The sequence below is a fragment of the Lepisma saccharinum genome, chromosome 19 (assembly GCF_977018435.1).
Source record: "Lepisma saccharinum chromosome 19, izLepSacc3.1, whole genome shotgun sequence".
Classification (NCBI taxonomy): Eukaryota; Metazoa; Arthropoda; class Insecta; order Zygentoma; family Lepismatidae; genus Lepisma; species Lepisma saccharinum.
Genome location: NC_139247.1, coordinates 67,737,753 through 67,765,390, shown reverse-complemented (window position 1 = coordinate 67,765,390; position 27,638 = coordinate 67,737,753). Strand labels below are relative to the sequence as shown.

The window sequence follows — 27,638 nt, the reverse complement described above, 5'->3', positions numbered from 1 at the left end:
GAAAAGATGTTGATATTACAATATTACATTTCATCTTTATAGTTGTGGAAAAAAATGCACGGATATGCAGAATAGGTATAACCTTGACAAGAGTACTTTCTTCAGGTTTCAGCTTATAGGATTGTACTCCAAACATCGTTGAAAACCTCTCACTCAATCGCTGAAAGTGATTTTTTTAGTATAGGTGAATTTTTTAAAATAAATCACAAACAAAAACGTAAAAACTAAAAATTGCATTTAATTTCCTTTAATGCATAACAAAATCTAAGAAGTTGTGACAAAAAATATGCATCTATCAAGACGACAACAATTTGGCATTACTAACGAACACTAGGAGGAGAAAAGATCGTTTCACTGACTAGCCTTCATTACTTCTTGGACTTTCAAAAATTTCTGGATAATCATCACTGAGGTCTTCAGCTTTTCCACCTTCTTTTACCAACACCTGCAACAAGTAAATAAAGAATGTGGACAATGCCTTCTATTTGGACAAAATAAAAAATAGCAACTGTGTTTTAATATGAATAGTAGTCAAAATAATTTTCCTCTTGGTATCATCATCAAATATGAGTTACTGTAAAACTAAAATATAATAATTTAAACAGGCTTAGCTTTTCAAATAATTTCACAAATATGTATATGGTTGTTTTATTTTCAACTAAAGCAGGCTGTCAATATAAACAAATACAGCAGCATTTCTAAAATTACATATTACTAAAAATTATATAAAATAGCTCTAAGGAGAAAGAACTCCCCAACATTTTATAACATTTCCAAATTTAAAGTGTCTCCTATAAAATTCAGAATACTGTTTCAGACGAAAAAGATAAACAAATCATAATTGTTGATTTTTTTTCATCTACTTGTAATTTTAAAACAAACATAAGTTGGTTATGTATCAGCAGATCTTTTGCTTCATATTTCACAACAGCTTCTTCATTCATAAGGAAATCATTTTACTCATCTTCAGAGAAAAAGTTCTTGAAACAATCCTTAAAGTCTCCATCTGGCATAATCTACAACAAAAAATATTAAGACACTGAAAAGAAATCATACTGAAAATTGTACATTCCTCAATGGACATTTACAACAAAAATTAGAATCAACAGTGCATACGTACAGCTTATCTCTTACCAATGGAGAGAATGTAATATGGTATACCATATTTACTCATGTATAAGGTGCACTTTTTTCCAAAATTTTTGCCTCCAAAAACTGTGGTGCGTATTAAGCACGGAATAATTCAGACAGCCAACATGAAACTACAAGGTCATTTCATGATTTCGTGACGAATGGATTTTTTATGTATACGGAACCCTATCATGTTATATATCGTTGTAAAGCTTAAATTCTGCAGTTTCTGAATATGACAACAGTATTCCATTCAAGATCATGACACTAATGTGCAATGCAGTTGAAATAAGTTCATCACAAAATGAAGGAATGTTCTGATTTTTACGGTATTTTGAATGAAGGAAAAGATAAGGAAAAAAAAAATAATAATTATAATGTTTTAGTGGCCAAATAATAGGATATATATGGAGTGTGTAAATGCCTTAATGGAAGAAATCTTTTGCTGCTAACTGCTAGTTTGAGGGTCCTGAACGTGCCTCGTATAAATGTTACGTTAGTCATGGAAAAAGTATGTATTTTGAAGTTGTTGTTTTTTTAAGTAAAGAAGGAATGAGCAAAACCATGTATAAAAGTTTAAAAGACATTTCCCATGATTTTTCACTTTGCTTGTTTACACAAGAGGATATTCTCCTCTTGGTCCACATAACAACAAGTGACTCGTTGACTAGGTATGATGTCATTCACTCATGATCGGCATAGCAACAGCTTTACAACCTACAACTAAGAAAGCCATTTCTTGAACCTGGACTATACTGCGCATTATATGTGACATATAATTGTTTGTCACTTTTACCTATCAAAAACCAGGGTCTGCATTATACATGCGTAAATATGGTATATAAATATATATGCAAGCATTTTGAACATACCTGAACTAGACCAGTCACGAAAGCATAACTTGTCATAGCTAAAGCAGCAAAGAAGCCTGCCCATATTTGGTTACGTCTCTTGTGAGGAAAATCTGCATCATCATTTTTGTCTTTTGCAGCATCTTGGGTTGTCCTCTTGGATTCATATTCTGAAAATTTCAAGAATTTGCAACTTATTTTTGTTGTGAAAATATAGGACTAAAGTAATTAACCATGTTTAATAGAACACTCAAATGCTGACCAAGACAAAATTTGTTGTATAAAAAAATACACTAAAATGGAGTTAAGGCAAAAAGTGATATTTTGGAACAGGTATGCATTTATTTCAATATCGTTGGAATGGACAACTATTGAAAGAGAAAATTGTACAAGAGAGTACACATTTCTCCACACGTTGGAAGAGTTTTTTCTTTAAAGTTATGAAGCTAGATATGATCTGTAAAATATATGATGAATAAGCATTTACAAAACCCCATGTATTTCTTATGAAGAAGTAACTTTGAAGTTACGGGTGATCAAATGGAGGTTTCGGTTTTTCCCACCACAAACAAAATCTTCAACCTGTCCTCTTTCTGTTCATGTGTTTTTCTACGCTATCGGAAGTCTGATATTCGCAAGAGAACAAGTAAAATAATACTCCCATAAGCATAATATTAAGTTTCTCCCTCTCCTTCAATCCATTGATTGCACAGACTTCTCTTCCTCCACCCTGCTACAGGAGAGGCGGTTTAGGGTCTTTCCAGAACCTAGTTTCTGACTGGACACAAACTGTTCCTTGTGGCTGTAAAGTCCACTTTAAACTCAAATAGGCTGATTTGGACTGGACCTACAGTGGGATCCAAACCACTAAGAGTATCGAAGCCACCCTTGATAAGGTAATGGGCAACTACACTATGCCATCAGGGAGGCCCTAGTTAAAAGCAAGTGTGGACAGTAGGAGCAGTAGTCGGCAGAAGTAAGCTTCACAACTAATGCTGGCATAAAGCAAGTTTCTTAGTGTTGCCAGACTTTCCATCTCTCTTCTTTTTTGTAAATGTGACATTTGGTGTGGATACCCAAGAATTATTTAAATTTCCATAATTGTTGCCATTTAAGATATGAGCTTTTATCCACTATTGTGCCTTCCTTAATATCCTTTCCAGCACTATTCAGTGAGTAAGTATATAATGGTTGAATCATGTGTTTATCAAAAACCCTCTTGCACCCTCTTAAATGGTAGTTTATCCTGTTTTTACTACATTTAGATTGACCAGTATATCCTTTTACTCCACATTTCATATGGTACATGCCACTCACTATTTATTAGAGCATCCAGAAAACAGATTTCACAGTTGGAAATGACACTTCTACCCTAAAGATGAGAGTAACGTAAGCTCTTGAAAGCTTGGAAATCCTTCCGCAACTCACCTGGTCGATAGCCAGAGAGAATCTTTTCATCATTCATCGCCAGGAAGCTTCAAGACTTACTTCAAATTTTATACTGGGATTGTACTATGTCTTGAAACCTCCTTTCATCAATATTCTATTGATTTGATAGATCTATTTTAAGGCTCGACTGGACGTTTAGCAGCCGTCAGGGTGAATTTTCTCAAATTTTCTTCTCCATTCGAAAAACCGCTCTAGAAGGAATTCTAAGCTGATGTCATTTTCAGAATTTGGAAATCACAGCGGTTTTTCGAACGGAGGGGAAAATTTGAAAAAATCGCCAAAGATCCAGTTGAGCCTTAACCCCTAAGTGTGGACTTTGTTGAACAAGTCGCTACTGGAAAATGTAGGTTTTTTCATCAAATTCAGTATACACCATCCGCATTGTGCTGCTGTAGTGCAGAAGGCGTATGTACCGGGTGGTCCAAAAGTCCCGGAACGGTCACATATCGTGAGAAATACACATTGAATGGGAAAACGAAAAAATATGTGTTTAACAAGTGAAAGAAAGCTATTCTATGATATCAAACTTGATTCCCACCCCCACCCCCTGGGGGGGAGCAAATGTGAAATTTTAAATGGAAACCCACATTTTGTATTGAAGAATCCGAAAGAGGACTTCATTCAGAGTCCAATGAGCTATCAACCATACTCATAGCTCAATTAGGAACGGAGATTTGGTGATTTTAAATTTTCGCAATAATAATAATAAAAAAAAAAAAAAAAAAACGTGAAAATTTAATAACCCCCCCCCCCACCAAAAAAAATATTCAAAGGGAAGCTCTGTCCCTAATTGAGCTAGAGTGAAAGCAATTGCAGATTCGGAATCTGCACGTCAAGACCTTTCCTAATTAAGCTATGAGGATGGTTGATAGCTTTGGACTCGGAATGAAGTCCTCTTTCCGATTCTACAATACAAAATGCGGGTTTCCATTTAAAAATTCACAGTTGCCCCCTGCCTCACTCCCAGGGGGCGGGGGGGTGGGGAATCAAGTGTGATATCATTGAATGGCTTCCTTTCTCTTATTAAACACGTATTTTTTCGTTTTCCGATTCGATGTGTATTTCTCACTATATGTGACCGTTCCGGGACTTTTGGACCACCCGGTATATGCTTTATGTTTGTTTCAACTATAACGTCTGTGTGACTGTATATGCCACAGTAAATCAAATACAGGTAGTTGAACCAAACATGAAACGTATATATACTCCATCCACACTTAATGGGGTTAATATTCAAGTATTACAAATAAGTGTATGTAAATAATGAAATTTTAAAATATGATGCCCTACAAATTATCACAATAAACAACAATGTCTAAACTAAAGATACTGCATACTTTAATTGCACTACACAAAATCTTACGTGGATTCGCAGAAGGGAAGTATCTTTGCGTTATCCGGACAACAAACTTCACAAGATTATTGCACCCTTTCAAGTGATTCTGAAGAGCCGGAGAAGGAAGCTGAGCCTTCAGAAGAGGAGCCAAATATGCATACACCACAGCATCTAAAGATGTTGGGTAGGATCCGAAGAAGAAATCTGAATCACCTAACCTAGTTGAAATGGCTGTCAGACACTTCTCGGCTTCAGTATAAACCTGAAATAATACAAGCCACATATACATGGGTGGATTAAAGGGGATGGCACGTTACATACTTTAGAACTGAATAATTTGTATTCATTAGAATTAAATCAAGAAGACTTAGGTGGGCAGACCATGTGGCAAGAATGGGGGAGGAAAGAAGAATTCACAGGATTCTTGTTGGGAAACCTGATGGTAAGAGACCTGTAGCAAGGCCAAGACGAAGATGGAGGGACAACGTTGAGATGGACCTAAAGGAAATCGGTAAGGATGGAAAAGATTGGATTGATCTTGCCCAGGATAGGGACAGATGGAACGCTTTTGTGTTGCTGCAGTAACAAACCTTCAGGTTTAAAAAGGCTAGAGAGAGAGTTAGTTAAGCAGTATATAAAATGGAATTTCGATATTAAAATGATGAATAAAACCTTAAATTGGATTTTAAAAACTACACTTATTACACAAAAATAAACATTTCCCTTCTAATAGTACATTTATGTAATGATCAGATATTAACTTTATTCCAATGTTAAGGAGTCCATTTTTGCTTCTCAAATATATTTACAGCAGAATTAATCAATTTTCCATAAATTGCATAATTCACAGTAAAATTCAGACTTCAGAAAGTGTTGTGTCAATAAACTCTAAATTTCGTGTTTAAGAGTTTATTTGCATTTTGCAGTTCATTTTGTGATAAAACATGGTAGGAAAAAGCACCTCATACCTTTAAAAAACAATAAAAATGAACATTACAGTATGTTATCAGTTTTCTGTGAAAAATGCAGGCTCATTATCATGAGTGTGGAGAAAGTATCGTAGAAAACTCTATTACACAAAATTACATTATTGATGCATACTCAAGTAAAAAAAAAGTTTTTTTTTATGTATTCCTTACTTTCAGCACAAAATAAATCTGTACATTTAATATGTCATGTAACATGTCTCAAAATATATCAAATATAATACACATCTACAACATTTAACACCAAATGTGTTTGTTATTTGTATCCTTTTCTTTGAAAAAATTGGACCAATTGAGCGTCGAGAAAAATAACAATGCTGACAGGTTAAGGCTGATACCAGTGATATTGATATATGAGCATATTGGTTAAAATTTGATCACTGATAACTTTCTGGAATACGAGTGTCTCACAGAGTTTGCAAAAATGCCATGCCACACTGACAGTGTGCCAATATCATGAAATGTACAATTTTCATTATTTTTACAACACTGGGAAGAAATGAATTTTGTAATAAATAATTATCTCATGAATATTTTACAAGAAATTTCAGGTAGATTGCAGTTACAGTTGCAATATTAAAGTTTAGAAATATTCGGAATTACTTTGAATTATTACAATTTTCTAATATCAGTGGGAATTTTTAAGAGTATTGGCTCAGCCCTGGTTACTTTACATAGTAAGGATAAGTACAACAATCATTCATTAAGCTTACAAATGTCTCAATTAAAGCTGGTTCTGAATCCCCGTACAATGCTTCCATAAACCTTTTGGCATCCCTTTCATATCTTCCTGGATAGTAATAGTTGAATGGCAGAGGCAATGCTTTAGCGTACCAAGGCCGAGAAAATTCCAAATAATTTTTCATATCTATCCACCTAAAGAAAAAATAAATATCAGTAAATTTACATTTGTGGGCAAGAATTACTGTAATTATAATTTAGGTAATGATGCCAAATGTTTATTGATTTTTGAAAATTTGTAGAATTTGGGAAGTTGCGCAGAATAGTGGGAATGATTGTTCATTGATTTGGTATATTTATTTCGTTTTTTTGCCTCTTTTGGCTAATAATGAAGTGAGAATGAGTGATGATGTGATGAAGGGAAACTTAGAAAGAACACCCACGCTCAGGCCAGAACGTCTGGCGCCATAGCATGCTGTGCCAACCACTCTGCCACAGGTGAGAATGATAATGAAAGTGTAATTTGAACATTTTAAAAACATAATTAGCATACTCTAGAGTTTCACAAGAGACTATGTATCGGCAAAAAAATGTACATAAAAAAGTAGCTTATGCAAGCATCCACACCTCCCATCAATTGAGAAGTGGTCGCTTGGATACAGACTGCTGCCTAATACAAAGCTCAAAGATGTGTTATGATTAGGGACTGGATTTTCATACAAATGCATATTTTTTTATTGCAACCAAAAAGTATGCACACTTTGTTAAATGTTCGAAGCAAGTCATTCCCGGATTTGAACCGGCCGGGGACCGAACCCGGGACCTTTAGCATGGTAGTCAGACTCGTTACCGACTGAGCCACCGTGGCCTATTTTATTTTACATTTTCTTAAATATTTGTGTGCAAATTTTAATCCTGGCGCCATCGCGACATTTTTCCCCTCCAAAAGCGACCGCGATCCGATAACACAGTCTGGAAGGTTATGATGAGTCATAGAGATAGCAAGTTGAACCCAAAGTTTTGCTGTCTGCAAAATGCGGCTGTGAAAGGGTTGCGAAAGTGCACAGCATACTTTATATATATAAAAAAAAAAAAATAGATGGTAAACCCAGTGGACTCTTAGCGACAAAATCCTTATCAGTGGAGCAAATTGCTGCTTTTCAACATGCACCAGTAAGTTCCTGTTAGGTGGAAACATATTTCTCTCGCTACAAGGACATCTTACGAGACAACAGAAGACAACTGACGCTGGAAAACCTAGAACATCTCCTAATTGTAAACTGCAACAGAAGAGAATGCGAAGCCTTGGAAAATTGAATGTGAGAACCTCACGTCCTCTTCCTAACGAGTAAAAGTTCCTCTGCTACATGTTTTGTAGTCCATTTTTTCTGGGGGGGAGGGGAGTCTTTTCATTAAACTTACATGTACGTAATGTAATTTGAACGTTTTATCTGTTAGTTAAAATGTTGCGTGAAATCAGTTTTTACACCCTCAATGAAAATTTTGCATGCATATTGTAATGCATATTTTGCAATTATTTTCTGCATAGATGCATGCATATTTTCACGTTTTTTAGTGCATAAAAATCCGGTCCCTAGTTACGATTCAGATACAAAAGCATTTAGAGATGATACTTTAATGCTTAGAGCCCTAAACCTGATCCACCTAACCTAACAACAAAAGCATAACCTAGATGCTAGCAGCAGTTTCCAAAGAAAGATGACAGTTAGCCAATGGATGTTAATTAGAAATTGATGTTTGAGATATGTGTGTATCATGATTAGTTCAGAATTATACAGAACTTGGGCCATAATATAATTACTGATTAGAATTATGTATACCGGGTGGTCCAAAAGTCCCGGAATGGTCACATATCGTGAGAAATACATATCGAATACACTCCACCCTGGAGGTGAGGTGGGGGCAACTGTGAAATTTTAAATGGAAACCCCCGTTTTGTATTGTACAGGGTGGCTCAATAAGTCACTTAACACCCCCAGTACAAGGCCACTGCAGCGCGCAACATGGAAATGGTGATGACCAATCGTTATCAGGCCAAGGGGGAACCACATTGACGCCACCCACACGGTCGGCGGCCATCTTGATGTCCGCCATCTTGAATTCAACTTCAGAATTTTAAATGGGAAGGGGGTCGTGCGACATATCTTTAACCAGTAAAAAGTTATGACTGAATTCTTGTACCAATTTGCTCCTTTTCAAGGTGTTAGAAAAATGCCTTAAAATTTGTTTAGCGCTTCGGTAATGCATCGAGATCAAAGTGACGTCTATGGAGAGACGTTTGCATGCCATTGCACATTATTTTAATCGGATACATCCATGAAGAGCTGTGCATTATGAATGGTTGTCGCGAACAATTTACAGTGTGACGCTTCCATTGAATTAGAAGTCCTTCACAGTGACAAGGCTAATGTTTATGTTCATAAGGAAGTTCATAAACAGAATATTCGATGATTTTTATCTGATAACCCATTTTCGACAGATCAAAGCTGAATGGTTAGTGTTGGTAAGTTAATGGTGTGGCGTGCTGTGTGGAACACGATTGGTTAGTCAATTTTCCATCAACGGAACCTTAAATGCTTAGGGCTACTTGGATTTGTTAAATAAACAGGTCTTTTCATCCTTGCTTATGGAAGAAGGTACTTTTTACAGAGTTTTTTCAATAAGGAAGAACACCAGAACACTTATGGGAACGTTATGAACCTGTTTTTGTCCAGAGTTAGTTATCAGATGACAAGGGTCACATATTCTGTTTATAAACTTCCTTATGAACATGAACATTAGCCTTGTCACTGTGAAGGACTTTTAATTCAATGGAAGCGTCACACTGTAAATTGTTCGCGACAACCATTCATAATGCACAGCTCTTCATGGATGTATCCGATTAAAATAATGTGCAATGGCATGCAAACGTCTCTCCATAGACGTCACTTTGATCTCGATGCATTACCGAAGCGCTAAACAAATTTTAAGGCATTTTTCTAACACCTTGAAAAGGAGCAAATTGGTACAAGAATTCAGTCATAACTTTTTACTGGTTAAAGATATGTCGCACGACCCCCTTCCCATTTAAAATTCTGAAGTTGAATTCAAGATGGCGGACATCAAGATGGCCGCCGACCGTGTGGGTGGCGTCAATGTGGTTCCCCCTTGGCCTGATAACGATTGGTCATCACCATTTCCATGTTGCGCGCTGCAGTGGCCTTGTACTGGGGGTGTTAAGTGACTTATTGAGCCACCCTGTACAATACAAAACGGGGGTTTCCATTTAAAATTTCACAGTTGGCATTTTTCTAACACCTTGAAAAGGAGCAAATTGGTACAAGAATTCAGTCATAACTTTTTACTGGTTAAAGATACGTCGAAAAAACCTTCACCATTGCATTTCTCGTGAAATTCTAGCCCATTTTGATATGTCGCACGAACCCCTTCCCATTTAAAATTCTGAAGTTGAATTCAAGATGGCGGTCATCAAGATGGCCGCCGACCGTGTGGGTGGCGTCGATGTGGTTCCCCCTTGGCCAGATAACGATTGGTCATCGCCAATTTCAAATTCCATGCCGCAGTGGCCTTGTACTGAGGGTGTTAAGTGACTTATTGAGCCACCCTGTAGAATCGGAAAGAGGACTTCATTCCGAGTCCAACGAGCTATCAACCATCCTCCTAACTCAATTAGGAACGGAGATATGGCAATTTTAAATTTTCGCAAAGAAAGAAAGAAGAAGAAAAAAAAAAGAGAGAAAATTTCATAAAACCCAAAAAATTTTCTCTGCCCCTAATTGAGCTAGAGTGAAAGCGATTGCAGATTTGGAATCGCTTTCACTCGAGCTTAATTAGGGGCAGAGATACGTACGTCCCTTTGAAAATGTTTTGGCTGTTATGAAATGTTTACTTTTTTTTTTTTTTTCTCTCCTTGAAAAGTTTAAATCGCCATATCTCCGTTCCTAATTGAGCTAGGATGATGGTTGATAGCTCGTTGGACTCGGAACGGAGTCCTCTTTCCGATTCTAAAATACAAAATGGGGGTTTCCATTTAAAATTCCACAGTTGCCTCCTGCCTCACCCCCGGGGGCAGGGGTGGGGAATCAAGTGTGCTATCATTGAATAGCTTTCTTTCACTTATTCAACATGTATTTTTTTGTTTTCCGATTCGATGTGTATTTCTCACAATATGTGACTATTCCGGGACTTTTGGACCACCCGGTATATAATTTTCCAACATTGAAAAAAAACAATAAGTAAACACCAATACTGATACTACATATTGCAAAATTTACAAAAATAATGACAATAGATGCAAATACAGTTTAAATAAATGCAACAAAAGCTACTAGTCACTTCTGTTTACTCACCACACATACTGGAGACCAGGATAAAGTTTCTCTTGTAAGAGCTGGATGTATGCTGCAACTTCTGCACATTCCTTTGGACTGAGACCAAAATCTGCACTGAAATTCTGAAATTTGTAGAACGAGTATTAAAAATAAATAATTCTAACAACAATGACACAAATTCTAACCATAGCCATCCTGAGGAAATAACACTACACACACAGTTCACAGAAATTAAGAAAGAGGGCTACAAAATATGTTATTACCATATCAGAAATGTCAACCTCAAAATATTTATACCAACTTATATAAATATGCATACTTTAAGTGTTGGAATTTTCTTCAGCTTATATTGTAAGAAATACAGCATATATGTTCATGTTACTTCTTTTCCCTCCATCGAGAAATTTTTGATGTTTGTACATTATCAGCATGAAATGTCCTATAATGATTCAATACTGTACTCTTTACCAATTACTAACAAAACCAATACTTAAATATTGTAGCAACGTAATGTGACTCAAAATCATAAAAATGTCTGCAATATATTTATTACGTTACAACTTTACCATCTGAATTCACCAGATATTTGCTTTAAAATATTCCTAGTTCACATATACCAGAATATTTATAACAATGAACATTTAATCATGAAATCCACCTTTTCAATATTACTCATTCGAAATAAATGATTGAAAATTCATAGAAACAGTTGATGGTAACTTAAGTCGCTCACAAGGGAAAATAAATAATATTATTATTTATAGAGGCAGCTACTGAATCTGCTTAATCCACTTGTCATAAAAAATCTTACTTATTATTTGTAATAAAAAAATATATAAAAAAAACACCTGGCAGAACCACTACCTCTGATCTTTTTTTTTGTTGAGAAAAGATAAACTTATCACCAATAAAAATTGTAGTAAAAGGAGAGAAAAATACCTTCTTCCGTAAATATGCTGTGATTTCTTGGAATGTAGTAAGCTTCTTCTTGCCATGTCTAAACACTGGCAAAGCACCAGTTGGTGATTGGAATGGATTATTCGTTTCAATTAGTTTCAGTGGGACTCCAGAAAATTTGGCATATGCCTGAAATAAAAAGTCAATTTACATGTTCATGCAATTAATCGTTTTACAGTAACAGTTTAGTATATCGGAAACACATTAAAATCGGATATTTTGTGTTTCGCATGGTTCGCACTTACCAACTGTGTATTGCGGAACATAGTTCAAGGTGCCATTATGCTTTTTACATGAAAAGAAACCCAATTTTTCACAAAGTGATTTCTTTGATTCCTTTCCTCGCTTCTGTAACACACAATATGGCAGCCACATCTTGACTCACGTTTTGGGTATGTAGTGTTTCCACCCTTCTTCACCGAAAAATACCTACTATTGTGTTCGTCACCGGTGGAAATTATACATAATGCAAGAGTAGCTGACGGATAGCTCCACGAACCATTCACGGATAGCCCCACGAACCATTATGCACGGTAGCTGACTGATAGCCCCAAGAACCATTTCCGATAAGGTTAGGTTAGGCAAGCAGCGAAAAAAAGGGGTTGGAAACACTGACAAGGGGCTACGTCATGAAATGTATGCTGCATCCGGTTTAGGTACGAGACGCAAATTAAAACAATGGCAATTGTGCGTCGGTGAGATATTTCTCTTGAAAAATTACATGATTTCCCGGTCAAATATAGGAGCGAATTTACAATGTAGAGATATTCTCCAATTTTGTTAATATTTTGCATACTCACTAATTTAGGCCTCACAACCACGAATCTGAACTTAAAATTTGGGGGTCACGTCTAGAAATCGGAAAAAAAGGGGGTCCATGATCTCAACCAACAATGTAGAATTGCTCATTATTTATCGCAAGATCTATCGTTTCACAACGAAATATACATATTCCTGATATACTAAAACCACAAATTTGAACTATGTTTGCCTAACCCAACTGCAAATAACCTAACCTTACTGTGAATGGTGCGTGACCTATGCATGCATGGTTCTACAACCCCAAATTTTAACTGTTTGCCTAACCTAACCAAACCTAACCTTCCTGTTAATGGTGCGTGGGGCTATTTGCCAATGGTGCATGACCTATGCGTGCATGGTTTTACAACCCCAAATTTTAACTATGTTTGCCTAACCTAACCAAATCTTCCTGTGAATGGTGTATGGGGCTATTCGCCAAAAGTGCGTGACCCATGCATCCATGGTTCTACACTTTTGTAGCACGTAACTGGTGAAGAGACATTATTAATCAAAGGAACTGAATCACCGTTTTCAAACTTACCTATTTTCATTCCTCTCCGCCATTCTTCCACGACCAATGCTGTGAACCAAAGAGAATCGCTCTGAACAGCGTCGCAACGCTCTAGACTGCATAACGGACGATGATCGTCATTTCTTCACATCATCAAACATGGTTGCTATGTTTGTTTATGGGGAATCATCGCGATAATTAACAACATTATTTTACAAGTTCTACAACTCAATGTGCAATTTAAACACGTTATCCCCAAATATTATGTGCATATATGGGTAAATGTCTGTTATATCGGAGACACATTTCTATCGGATATTTTTAGTTTTAAATGGTTCGTACTTACCAATTGTGTATTGCGGAACATAGTTGAAGGTGCCATTACGTTTTTTACATGAAAATAACTTCGATTTTTCACATTACGAGTAATTATTTTGGGTCCTTTCTTCCGTTGCGGAACATACAATATGGCGTGCACAGCTGTGGATCATCGTGCTTGTGTTTTGTCGATTTGGAGTGGGTATGCAGTGTTTCAATCTTCTTAACCAAAAAAATACCTACTTTCATGTTCATTATGTCATCACAAACCATAGACGGATAGCCCCATAAACCATTCCCGATAGCCCCAAAAACCATTCACGATAGCCCCACAAACCATTGACGGATAGCCCCTAAAACCATTCACGATAGCCCCACGAACCATTTCCAGCAAGGTTAGGTAAGCATAGTTAAAAAAATAAAATTCTGGTAAAAAAAAGGCATGTTGGGAAACAGTGGCATAATGTCGCTTTGCACAAAATGCAAGTTTATTATATCAAAAGTGCTTATTTCTTGTTGTGCAGTAATCTACGGTGAGAAAATACCTCCAAGAACTTTCAAAATACTACAGAAACTCATTTCCGTAAGTAGTTTCTTCTGTAAAAATGAAGAAATGTGTCTCCGATATAACAGACATTTACCCATATTCGTAAGTACGACTGCATATCTAGTGAGTATAACAACTAGTAATTACAGAATATCTCTATATTATAAATTCTTACCCAAATATATTCCTTGATGAAAGAACATACCTCTACGAACGTTGTAAACCTCAGACGGTACTACTTTACTATACCGGAGACACCTATCAATGATTTATTTCGCAATTTTTTACATTGCTAACGTACTATTCTGCATTGCGGAACATTTCTTTAGGTGAAAAAATGAATTTCTAACGAAAATAATGTCTATTTCTTATATTAACGAGTACTTACTGTTGTTCCCTATTTCCCACAAACCATCCACGGGTAGCCCCAAAAACCATTGACATTAGCCCAAAAATTCACGATAGCCATCACGGGGACAAGGTATGCCTACTAGGTTAGGTTAGGCCTGTTAGGTTAGCACTCCTTTCGTTCAATTTAGCATATACGGACAATACGAGAGCGTATTGTGCTCTCGTGCAGAAAGCAAATGGCGGCAGCAGCAATAGTGCGTCGGAAATAAATTTTCATATAAAACCACATGCATTCACATTAAAATTGATCAAAACTACATTCCCGAACATCAACAACGCTACAGAAAATGATTTGCGTAAGTACTTTCTCCTGTAAATTTGAAGAAATCCGTCTCCGGTATAGTAGTGTTACCCCTTAGACAAACTCATTTCCGTAAGTAGTTTCTTCTGTAAAAATGAAGAAATGTGTTTCCGATATACTAAACTGTTACCAGTTTTACATTTCATTGAGTGACAATTTATATTAAACTAGTGATACCTTAGCTCATATTGTATTATCGGAATAGTCAAAAGAGGATTATTTGTTCCTTCCCATATTTTGAACGATGATGTCCATTTAGGATCGTATATAGGCAAAACAGACCGAAACAAACCTGACCAATAAAGATATATTTAGTCTGTTTGAAGTTACTGGTTAGGTTAGGTTTCTAGTGCAAGTACTATTGTGAGGAAAGGCTTTATATTACGTTAGTGGTAAATCAACTTCTAAATTAACTCACCATTACTTGTAAACATGCTAAATCGACGGAAGGGAGACCCCAGTCGCCTTTCCAAATATCAAGTTCCATCGGTATATTCATTTTGACACTAGGCCTATTAAGATTCCTCAAAAAGAACAATACCAACTAAGCAATAATTTCATTCATGTTGAACCTTGTATTTAACTAATTTATGAATCAAAACTGAATACGTCCATTCTTGTAGAATTTTGAGCCTCGAGACATATTCATAATTGCACTGCATACAATATTTTAATACATGTTTGCTTCCTAAATAAATCAAAATAACCCTCACAGATTTTTACTACAACAGTTCCCAGAACCGGTACAATTTACTCGCCCTTGTACGGTTGTACCGCATGCACCATCTAATATGATGATAGTGAACGTGATATTTTGAGTCATTCCTGTCAAAATATGTATACGGCAAGGAAATGGTTGTGGCTACACCACAGAGCACAGACTAGTGTTTTGTTTTGGGATCCAATCTGTGTGTCTTTAGGGAGAACTAAACCTAGCCTAACCTGACAGGGGTGGGCAAGCGCCCACCCAAAAATTCCTGTGCCCACCCGATTGCCCACCCAATCAAATTCGATAAGTACATAAACTCGGGGATATCTGAATGATTATATATTTAAGTGTAACCTGGTGTTCATAAGATGTATATTTTACTTGTGAATATTATCTATGCTGGAAATGTTCACATATTATCAACCCATAAAAAGCCAATTTTGTCATTGTTGAAACAAAAACAGTGATCAAAAGAATACTTCCTAGTAGGCTTAGGAGGCTCAAAATTATGCAGGGTATCATCAAGATTAAATCAGAATTGAGGATGAACTTGAGGACTGCAGCTCCGGGCCTGCACTACGTATATATATTCCGGCCTGGCGATGGTTAAAATAATCTCCAAATAAACAAATCTAAACATCATCTTAGCGTTACTTCCTCCAGCAACACAATAAATTATTTCGACTTTTTAATTAATATTAGAATAATTTAATCAAGAAGACTTAGTTAGATGGGCAGGCCATGTGACACGAATGGCAGAGGAAAGAATAGTTTACAGGATTCTTGTTGGGAAACCTGATGGTAAGGGACCAGTAGGAAGGCTAAGACGAGGATGGAGGGATAACGTTGAGATGGACCTAAATTAAATCGGTAAGGATGGGAAAGATTGGATTGATCTTGTCCAGGATAGGGACAGATGGAAGGTTTGTGTCAGCCCTGGCCCAAAACCATGGTAACGGTTGAAGTTTTTGCTTGCGATGACGTGTGACCGGCCAAGTGAACCCATCACTTCAATGTAAAGTCACGTGAAATGACAAAACGACAGCGCTGCAGTATGCAGATATTAAACACCAGAACAAGAACAATGTCTAGATGAGGATGTGTACTACAGGCTGTGGAAAAGGAGATGTGATAGCCACTAACGCCGTCAAACGGTTGGGCGGGAACTTTACGTCACATACCATGAAGAAGTAATAGGATCTGAGCTGATTATGTCCTTTGCGATTAGTCCACTCAGAATTAGTTCACTTCATCAAATGATTTACTAAATCTCATCAATTTACATAGTCGAATTCATTATTTGAATTTTTTTGGTTTAGGTTCAACATCTTCACCGAAGAGAAAATTATGCTCATTTCTTTGTTTTCCTTGATCCTGTACATCCAGGTGTGTTATATACAGTGTACGTACAACTATAGTTTGAATTTTATATGATTGTATCTTCTCCAAATATGATGTATAAAGAAACAAACTGCCGGAGAACTAAGTGAGGTGAGTGTACAATTTTATATTACTATTATAGTGGAACCACAAGCAAAGAAACCTGCGCAGACTCGCGACTCCTGTGCACCGTACTCCAGTGTGGAGGGGAGGGGAGGGGGAGAGTGGAGCATGCTCACTTATAGTCCGAGTTGAACAGAAGAGGAAAAAGGTTCTTTTTCTTGTGGTCGCTCTTGTAAGTAAGGGGAACTGTGATTTTCCATTCATCTATTTTATCACTTCTTCATCATCTCAATTGACTTAAATGGGCGGAAGAGCAAAGTAAATTTATCAAATATAAATACAAACACGTACCGTTTAATAAATAACCAAAATGGAATGAAAAGTTAGCAGTTTGTATTTTTATTGCTTTATGTGAATATGTAGGGAAAAAGCGAGAGACAATTGTACACCAATGGCAAAGAAATGGTAGGCGAAGTATTTACCAGGATTATACTCCCTACATTCCCTGCTCATAATAAGGAGTCGAAGGCATCTTGCTAAAGGATCTTACTTCGATGTAAACCTAAAAGTTGACTTTTCAGATTACGTACATAATCTTCTGGGCAGAAATGCGCACTGCATATTCTAGCATTAGCATGATCCACGTTAGCGTTCCCACACGAATCCAAAGCTCGGTGACCGAAGAATCCTTTTGAAAAACGTATATATTATGTTCAACGTACTTGGAAGATGTATCTTGTGCTGAACTAAAATAAATAATAATAACAAGTGGTGTGCGGTATCTCGAAAAGTCGGGACCGCGATCGGAAAGAAAAATTCCGTCCCTATCCCAACTGCAGCAAATGACTTCCTAGTTTTCTGGATCCCGAGCAGTCGGGAAATACCGAATGGTCATTTTAAAATGATATTAATTCTTGACGTTTTCTGCATTACAAGTGTCTGGAACTTATCGGAAATTGTTAGTTTTCATTCCAGAAATGCGAAGAAAATCACTTAAGATGAAAATGAGAATTTGAGATTTCCCGACTAGTCGAGAAATTGCGAATATTTCCCGTCCCGAATGTCGAGATTTTAAAAAAATTCCCGTTCCGATCAATAATATTCTGTCCCGCATAACAATAAATAACTATCTATATTTATTTTCAATTTGTCTGAAGCCACAAAATGTAAATGGGTGGAAATGCTCATTTGTGTACTCGATTTTGTGTGTTCAGTTTCTGGCATGGTTTTCTATCTGCATAGTGCAACACTAGCGCATAAATTTGGAATTCATTTCATGGATAAATTCACCTCTTACCGTCGTTTCGTCATCAAGAGTAAACAACGGATTGGCCCAACCTATACTTCTAATAACCTTGGTTTGTGTTGCTGCAGCCATAAACCTTTGTTTTTAAGTATGCTATAGACAGGCATGCCCAACGCGTCGATCGCGATTGACCGCTCGATCGCGGGGCGTTTGTTGGTCGATCGCAGTTATCTATTGTAATTATACGAATATACGTTATTTGAATTCAACTTCTATAATGTACCTATAATGGCTGAGTAGGTACAAATTTTTGCAAAGATTAACGATTATAGCTCACTGCCTGTTGTGACAATAAAAAGTAAATCATTGCTTGATTGAAGTTCGACATGCCTGCTATAGAGTATAATATAATTTTAATTAGCTCTGCATTGAAATTCCAGAAGTGTCCTTTTTTTTCCTTACAATTTTTATAGTATACCTGTTTTCTTCAAATATCAATATGGTATACGAAATATCAACTTTATATTCGTTCTACTAATAAGAAGGAATCACAACAATTACTACAATACCGAAGTGAATAAATTTTAATAAATCAGTTACATATGGAAAAAGCTACAAAATTATTCAATTGCTTATGAGTGGCTTATCCTATTTAGAAATCCTCGTTCCACACAAATTTTGTCACATGAATCAGCCGAAAATGTCAACAGAATCTGTAGATGCGGCTGAAGTAAAGAAAAAAGTTTTGTCATGAAGTATATAGAAGACGATTTTGTTAGTTTGTTTCTAAGCCCACTTTTATGCTCAGATAGGCTAATCGGGACTAAACCTACAGTTTAACGTGTAGTCCGAACCAGTGTGCATTCCACCAGAGGAGGGGGGAGTCACACACAGGACCTCTTCATTATAGTGCGACAGCGTTATGCCATTGGGGAAAGATATACAGAAAGAACTCACACTAAACGTGGCATTTTATCACCACAGAAGATGCGTCTATTTTAATAGGGTGATTGCCAGAGACAAATATTTGAGACTTTCGGAAAGCAACGTCATGGTTCATGGAATTAGATGCCTTGATCCACTAATGAAAAGCTGTGCGACTTTCTAAGAGGTATAAACTAATGAAACTCCATTTTTGGAAGAGTAAGTTCTGGTTGATTTGTTTTATTTTAAGTCATTTCTCTGCTAATTTTAATAATGACGACGTTATAAGGTTCAATGATGATTAGATGAAAGTAACGAAGGGGCGAAAACAAACAGACGCTGACACTCAAAATGCAAACCCTCATAAATTATTACTTTGACAGTGGTTCCAGGCGCCAGGGACTCGTTGCCCTGAACGAATAAAGTTTCCAGGGTATGCTGCACAGGATGGAGGTTGACATTCTAGTGTGTTCGAAATGGTCACGCCATACAACCCAATGAAAAATAGATGAAGTATTGCTGGCACGATGATCAACTTCGATGAATTCCTTGTGTCCTAAATCATTTCGTTACCTCAAAAAATATGTTCATGTAACCATACGTGTATTGCTTCTCCCGCATTAGTAATATGACAGTTCTTCAGAAAACGAAGAGCAACTTAGCTAATAATCTCTTCAATTCTGAACAGATTTCTCAATCTTACTTGTTTATTACTTATGACGAGTGATATTTTGTCAAAATAGCCTTTCATTAGCTTAGGAATACTTCATGGACAATGAACAAATAATTTGTTTTCCGTGTGTGTTTTAAATCATTCCTAATAAGACGTTCATTTAAATCCAAACATTGAGTGGCGGCGATTAGGAGGAGCGGGAAGTGGGGGATGTAGTTCCCCAGCCACATTTTGCCACTTTTTGCCCCCGCACTATGGCCTCTTTATGCTAAGCCTTTTCTACCAAGAAAACGTATATTCAGGGGTGCCAACAGGGGAGATTATGGCGCAGGCTGCGCCATCGAGATTCTTTGGGGGATTTTGTCCCTTCAAATAATGTAAAATTGAACATTTATATATTTTTCCAAAGTACAGGCAAAAATTTTACACCTTACATTCACCATATTTAATCCATTAGATGAAGAAAAGAAAGCGTTTAAGGTCATTATTGAAGGTGCGATGGGGGGGGATAAATATCCAACTCTTATATAGTAGGCCTTAATTGACACGTGGGTTCTGGGGGAATTCTGAATTAAACGTTGGCGGGGACAGTATTCAACTCTAAGTCTTAGATTATGGCGGGTGTTTTAGTTAGAGGGGCATTGAGCATTAAGGTATCCAATTCTTGTGTATTACTATTGTCTTAGAATGTTGCAAAAATTCTGGTGTGGATACTGAGAATTAATTTTTTGGAGGAGGCAATATCTAGTCTTCAATATCAACAGTAAGTTTAAAATTGGCATGGACATTTTTGTGGTAGGATTGAGTATTAAATTTAAAGGGGGAGATAGGAAGCTTTTGATAAAGTGTTAAATCTTAGATTGTCAAGGGATTTCTGTAGTGAAGAGAGAGTTTGAACATTCAATTTTGGAGACTGTATTTAGCGATATGGTATCTACACGTTTTCGACCCCGAACGTGCCAAAACAGAAGTTGGAAAAGACTAAATATCCCATGATCCTAAGAAAGTATTGACACCACGTTAAATTAATATTGTTGAAAGCCTGTAAAGAAATGTATGTAAAAATGTTCTTGCTTGCTTCGCTCGCAATAATGTATTTGTTACAACAATGCGTGTTTGGCGCTTTACTGAGTTGGATGTGAATTTTTATGCTGTTGCTGCATTACAAGACATGAGCGATATTCTTCATATTCATGAGTAACATCACTTCTTAAAATATAGTGCTTAGTGTTGGTACATACAGCGCCTTGAATAACGTAGTGTGGAAAACGACCCAAGAAACTGGTTCCCCGAGACGATGACAAGAAGATGGCAGTGCGATCGACCCCGGTGCTAATTTTGTTATGAAAGTAATGCGGCTTAGTTAGTTTTTGGAATATATTGTGTAGATTTGTTTCTCTAGAAAGGCAGTAAGTGAATTGATGGAAACAGTTATATTTGTGGAGTGATTTGCAGTCACGAAATGGCATTAATTTGGAAAGAAAAGTAAAATAAAATTAATAAATAAATAGCATGCGTAACACAAGAAGAAACATCGCAATGTGATTCCGAACGTCAGGTCTTGGACTGCGTATTAGAGTTTATTTTTCTATGTTATTAGAATTATTAGAATATAAATAATTAGTATCCTGAGAGATATTTCATACCGAGGCGACAAACCACAAATGTCACTTGAAAACGAGCAGTCGGAAATCAATGCAGCCTTTCGAACCGTAGGGACAAAAGGAGATTTTACACGAAAGCGACACGCGACAAACGATACGAGGATTTCACACCAAAGCGACACGGGTCATTCGGTCCAAGGCAACTTTCATACCGAAGTGACACATGTTGCTTGGAAAGGAGCCAATCAAGAGCAACATTTCACATCGTAGCGGCATGACGGGAAGCACAGGCCAGCGTTCGGTTGGTGAAATCCTCAAGCGATAAGTGTCGCGTGCCGCTTGTCGCTTTGGTGCGCAATCTCACTAATGCAAGACACTCATTGCATCGCGTATGCGTGAACAAAAAACCACGGCAATATGTTGCAAGCTATTGAGGAAATGGCCCAGTTTGAGCGACGCAGAAGCGACAAAGCGACACGTGTGGCTTATCGTGTCGCCCAGATCTGTAGTTGTAATGTGCGGTTTATCGTGTCGTCTATCTGTTGTTCACAAGCAACGCTTGCTAATAGACTGAAGACACCATGTCGCTTGTCACTTAGTTGGGAACTCCCCCTGTAGCACGTCGCTTCGGTCTCAGCACCCTTCCTTTAAGGAGCTTTCCGACCGAAGTAACAAGTAGCACGCGAATGCGCCATATGAACGTGTCGTTTGTTGTTTGGACCCTCATGTGCAATGAATGCTATTTTACAGTCTGGAAGTGTGTGTCACTAGTGTGACAGTGTGAACATCCCGTGTCGCTTGTCCCATTGGTTTGAAAGTGTCTTTACACTCATGTCGATGGCACTAAGAAAGTTTTGTGGGGTTCCCCTTGTCGTTTCATGCAATCATAATTATCTTCATCGCCGCGATTAGTTTAAAGCGGAAGAAAAGAGACAGTAAATATAAAAAATACAAATGCTTCAGTGTGTATATCTTTAAAAGAAATGATGATGATGATAATAACAATGAACCTAATTCATACACAAAAATTTAGTTGCCAAAAACATTCCACGCGTATTTTTTCTCCCGTATTATTAACGAAAGTATGACGATAACAGGACGTGGTCGACTGTCTAGAATGTTCGTTAATATCTTCGCGACCACTGTACCAAATATCATAGCAATTATCACATTCATAGAAATGCTTAATGTAAAAGAATCAGACGTTGCAGCGAAAACTCCATTTACTTCCATTATAAACAGTCGAACACCAAGCACCGGGGTCAACACCAGCGCCTCTAGCGGATCATTTTCGAGTGGAACCACCCAGAGAGCGCAGAAGCATGCAGTTTTCCACACTACGTTATTCTAGGCGCTGTAGTGTTGGTATACTGCTTATTTTAAAGCATTTGAATAATTTGTTACAAAAAGCTAAGGAAAAAAGTTACTTTCGGTGTAGGGATTACGATATAGTTTGAGGGAGCAAATGATATGATTTGGGGAGGGGGGGGGGGAGACGGATGACATGGACATGATTTTTGTGGGGATGCGCCATTGGTCTTGGGGGGATGGGCACCCCTGCGTATATTGTCCTTGCCCCTCAAATGTTGGCACCCAATCGCTGCTACTCAGGCCCGTAGCCAGGAATTCTTAGTAGGGGGGGGGGCAAAGTCAATCCCAGAGGGGGCAAAGTTTTAATATATTGTGTCGCATTGGCAGATATAGCAAAAGCTATAAGTAAAGGAAAGGGATGATATCTTGAAACTTCAGTGAATAAGAAATTCGAGCAACATCAAATAACGGAATTCGAAAATGACCTTTCCGGGCTGCCAAAGAATACAAAGATAAAGTCTAGTCGGGACTGTATCTACTTGATATTTACAGGTCGATAATTTTAATAGACGATTAATATGTATCAACAGCTTTGAGCCTCTCTGCAGAGCTGATTAAGGGAGTCCTTTATAAATCGTGCTTCATAATGTTTTCCTCTAGTTTCCAGTATGCAAGATTTTTACGCACAAGGAATCTAATGACCAACTACAAATTTTGTCGTTTTTTAACGAAAATAATAAATGTGAAACACTATGACATTTTCATCATGTTTGATAATTTGACCAACTAAGCTGTCCTACATCTTTCACCAGCCGACCTCTAGGGTGGGATGGTTACACAACAAACTACGAAGCCAAGGGTCCCAGTTTCGAGCCTGGGAATGAGTGTTCTTTGTGAGCAGAGGTGCAAACACTGGCGTACACTACAGTCCCCTCCGAAATTTTGAAAAATCGACATTTTCAAGTAAAAGCACCATAAACTCTGGAAAAACCAGAGTGGCAAATTCAAGCCCTATAAAATTATCCCCAGTTGACATTTTTGAGAGTGGAAAGTTGTAAATATACGATATATCTTATTGTGTATGCCGCCCACTAGAAAGCAGTCAAATTTGAAAAACATTGGGTTCTCATAAATTTAAAAAATCTCAAATTCTTCATTCCATGTATTATAATATTAATATGCAACATACTCGCTATTTTAAAATATTATTTATTGATTTTAATACGAAAATATATAACAATAACAAATATAATAATAATAATAACAAATAACGACAAATTCTTAGGTGCGCTATGTTCCCACGGACCCCTATAAGTTTGCGCCACTGAAAGCATCAACCTATACAATTCCAGACCCTCCAGAAAAAAAATCCTGCGTACGCCAGAGGGCGCAACCAAAATTTTTTGTCTGGAGGGGAGCCAGTACCAGGACAAATGTGCAAATAATAATATTTGTAATATAGTGGTGGCAGTGGTAGTAATAATACGTAGTAGCATCAAAGACGTTATTAAAAATCACGCAAGAAGGGGTTAGAAGTCTGTGCTAAAGCATTTGTGATGGAACAAATTATTTGAAAATGTTTTTCGAACACGTTCAATTTCACATTAGCGAATGCTGGAAAACAAGCACAACTGTATTTTTGAAAGACACAAAATGCATGATGAACATAATTCTATTTGTACATATGACATGTATTACTTTCATGTACAACATATATTTTATTTATGCAACATGGAACGACGTAAAATAAGAAAATACATAAGTATGCAACATGTTAACGCTAAATTGTGTATGCATTCAAAGTTTCTTTAACATATATATTAATGAGAATACATTAGATACATTACATAATCAATTCATCCGCCTCAAAACAAATCAACAGTAAAAATAATACAAAATTTTGTCTCCTTTTCCTTAAAAGGACTAAACTTTTTAGCAGCAACAGTCTGAAGTAGCTACATATTTGGTCTTGCTTCTCTCTCGGGTAATTTAGACTGCATTACAGAAAACAATCATATTGAGATCGATGCGAGCAAGAACATTTTCAGATCCAAATTTTTCAAACTGAAAACTTAATACGGTGGAAAATATTTCGCAAGGCGCCATGGAATTTTCTTCAACACATTTTTTATTTAATTTAGACCGTTTTTCCCCATAGCTATGGCTCTGAACTTGGATTATAATAACAGTAGACAATGCGAGCGAAGCGAGCAAGAAAATTTTACTTAAATTTGAAATCAATGGGGGTAATTCACCCTCTGTGTCCCCCCTGCAAGTTTCCTTGGCCGTCTGGAAGAGAAAAGTAATTCCATCTTGAGTATCCATTTGTCCTACTATTCTTAGATTCTGCTAGTCTTGTTTTTTACTTAAATGTTTGCCCCCCCTAGAATGGACTTCCGTTCAAGGTTGGGGGGACAATGCTCCTTGCCCCCCCTGTGGTTGCGGCACTGTTTGTGAGTTCATCAATTTCACGTCATCCCTCATTGTCGCGATTAGCTAGAAGTGGCAGAAAAGCAAAGCTAAGTAACAAAAATTAAATATCCACTCCCCCTCTCTACTGCATGAATCAGTATTACCAAATGGTAGACTTGGGAAACAAAAAATTAAGTAGTTCAAATTTCATAGCAACACATCCAAACACATTAGGCACCTTTAATATTTGACTTCTCAAAATGTCCTAACTGTTCTAGATACTGAAAATTACGAAATAATTTCCCAAAGTCTGAATCCTAGTACGACATTATTCGGAATCCCACACACCTCATTAAATCACAAAATCAATAAGTGTCTTTATTATATTACTAGAGTAATACAGGATATAATTGTAAAGATTAGTGAGAATATCAGGTATTTTGTATATTTCACAGAGGGGGAAAGCATGCTCTCATGGGGGCAGTTGCCCCCTGCCGCCCTCTAGCTACGGGCCTGCTGCTACTACAAACATTCAGATAGATTTGTCAGTAGTACAAACCTTGTAAGCTAAGAAAAGTGACCCCAAGGAGTAAGGAAACTCTTTCAGTCAAAAACTTATACGATGAAAATACTATGCTCAGGTACAGTGGGATCCTTGAGTATTACCGTGCAAATTGTCCATGACTATTTTCATTAATTTTTTCTCTTACATCCTATGTGTTTTTAAGCGATGGGTATCTATGTATGCTGCTGCAGAAGTTGTCAACAGATTGTTTTGAGCTTTCTTTTAATTCTTGAAGCTCTTATTAGGTCAAATAAAGTAGACGAACATGGTGATGGACAATTTGCACGGTAATACTCATAGATCCCACTGTACATGCATTTAAATTACGAGAAACTTCACGATTGTCTACCATCGCACTTTCTATCATTGTCACCGAATACATAAAATCAAGTATGTGCCTTGTATTTGCAACAGAAGCTTAAACCTAATTCACATTTATTTCACTGTATTAACATGCATGAAAGAATCTGATTAGAATGTATGGCGGGGGTATGGCCATAGAATGGTATGGCTGAGCATGTGTAAACACTTCCTTGAAATAATTGTGTCCATCAGAGACAAAACGAAAGGAATGGAACAAGATGCGAGAATAGATAAGGAAAGAGAAAAGAAGTAAGAGGAAAATCGGGAGTGTAAGAGAGAGGGGTATACTTACGTCTTACATACACATATATACTATATATCATGGTCTTACATTTATACTGCCCACCCTAAACTATCAATAAGGAGGTTCTGCCCACCCGGTCGAAAATTTATGGCGCCGCCCCTGGTGGTTATTAAAATTAAGCCCCTATCACACGGAACTGGATTTCTAGTTAGAATGCTCTAGTTGACGCTGGACTGGCTACCCATTTGCTAGTTTTCGCCTCACACGGTACTTGTTATACCGTACTTGTCGATAGTCTTTCGTTCCCATAATGGCGGCCGCGCGAGATGTAAACAACGTATCACTTCACACTTTTAAAATGCGATAACTATCCAACCGAGAGGAATATCGCATCGCATTAAATGGTTTTAGGTAGAGAAGAACGGCGCTGATAAAATACTTACTTTACAACGTTTACTATACACGTATGGAAGAATATTTTAGCTTTTTCAATTGTAAACATGCCTTTCGTGTTGTATGCACTCGGAAGCCACAGACAAAAAAGGCTACTTTACAAACTCACAGAATATCTTCACATGGCCAAACTTTGCTCTCATTGGCTGTTCCACAGAATCTAGTCGAAGAAGTTAGTAGCAATTAGAACATGTCCTATTCCTCAAAACCAGTCAAGCAGTCAGCCAGGCGGCCATGATTACTAGCCAGAAAGTCAGTTCATCGCCAACTAGGGCATTCCAACTAGAAATCCAGTTCCGTGTGATAGGGGCTTTAAAACAGGGAGTCGTAACGTAACGAAATGGAACGGTATTTTCAATTACGGTTTCCGTTACGTTACAACCAGAAACAGAATAACTTTTTTCGTGAACAGAAACGTTACCTCAGGTATATAAACATTACGTTACAGGTGTGCATAACGGTACCGAACCATAACTGATCTTTAAAGAAGTAGGTCTTCACGTGACACTTTAACGTTACATCCATTGCCGGCAACCAGTAACGTTACAGGGTAAGAAAGAGGTTCGTCACGTATTGACTAGTAACTTTAGTGTGTGTGGAAAGTGATAGTAACGTTACAATTAACCAGTAACTTAATTGAGGTCACTACTGAAAAAAACGTTACACTCCTTTTTTCAAAGCAACAACGTTATTTATAGCTGGTATCATACAGACGTTCCGATGTGCAATACCGTGTCCGATGCCGTGTTCCGGAGAGAATAACATAGGTCTCTCGTATAATTGTGCTCGTTACTTTTGTAACGTTACAGTTCTTTTCCTCCACAAAAGTCTGTTTCGAAAAAGTGATACACATATCCGTTACGAATAGCAAATACCGTTATCGAAGGCGTTTTCGAAGAAGTCTCATAATTGTTTGATTTTGATTTGCTGTATTTGACTTCGCTTTTTTTTTTGCCACTTTTGGCTAATTCTCGAAGATGGTGATTGGTGATAACAATATGAAATTGATGAATGCACACTCACAAACATCCACGCCCAGGCCGGGATTCGGACCCGGGA

The 27,638-nt window shown here is 37.3% G+C and overlaps 1 protein-coding gene across 2 annotated transcripts; it reads right to left on the bottom strand.

Annotated features, from left to right (window-relative positions):
• Positions 1-218: 218 nt before the first annotated feature.
• On the bottom strand, positions 219-15,392 carry LOC146003183 (metaxin-1). 2 transcript variants are annotated; one of them, XM_083141369.1, is made up of 7 exons: positions 15,051-15,392; positions 11,726-11,872; positions 10,805-10,908; positions 6,467-6,629; positions 4,795-5,029; positions 2,004-2,152; positions 219-445 (listed from the first exon to the last, which is right to left on the bottom strand). In XM_083141369.1, exons 1-7 carry the CDS (start codon positions 15,129-15,131, stop codon positions 359-361), a joined length of 966 nt encoding a protein of 321 aa, XP_082997495.1. In that variant the 5' UTR covers positions 15,132-15,392; the 3' UTR covers positions 219-358. The 2 variants fall into 2 exon arrangements, with proteins under 2 accessions (XP_082997495.1, XP_082997497.1); XM_083141371.1 differs by lacking the exon at positions 219-445 and adding an exon at positions 635-1,016.
• Positions 15,393-27,638: the final 12,246 nt, after the last annotated feature.

What these genes read in the sequence shown, in the direction of transcription:
- LOC146003183 (XM_083141369.1), bottom strand. Translation starts at nt 15,131, where the DNA reads ATGAATATACCGATGGAACTTGATATTTGGAAAGGCGACTGGGGTCTC. An exon ending in CAGCTTTAATTGAGACATTT is followed by an intron (nt 5,030 to 6,466) that starts GTAAGCTTAATG and finishes GTATTATTTCAG; the next exon opens with GTTTATACTGAAGCCGAGAA. An exon ending in CTTCCCTTCTGCGAATCCAC is followed by an intron (nt 2,153 to 4,794) that starts GTAAGATTTTGT and finishes TGAAATTTTCAG; the next exon opens with AATATGAATCCAAGAGGACA.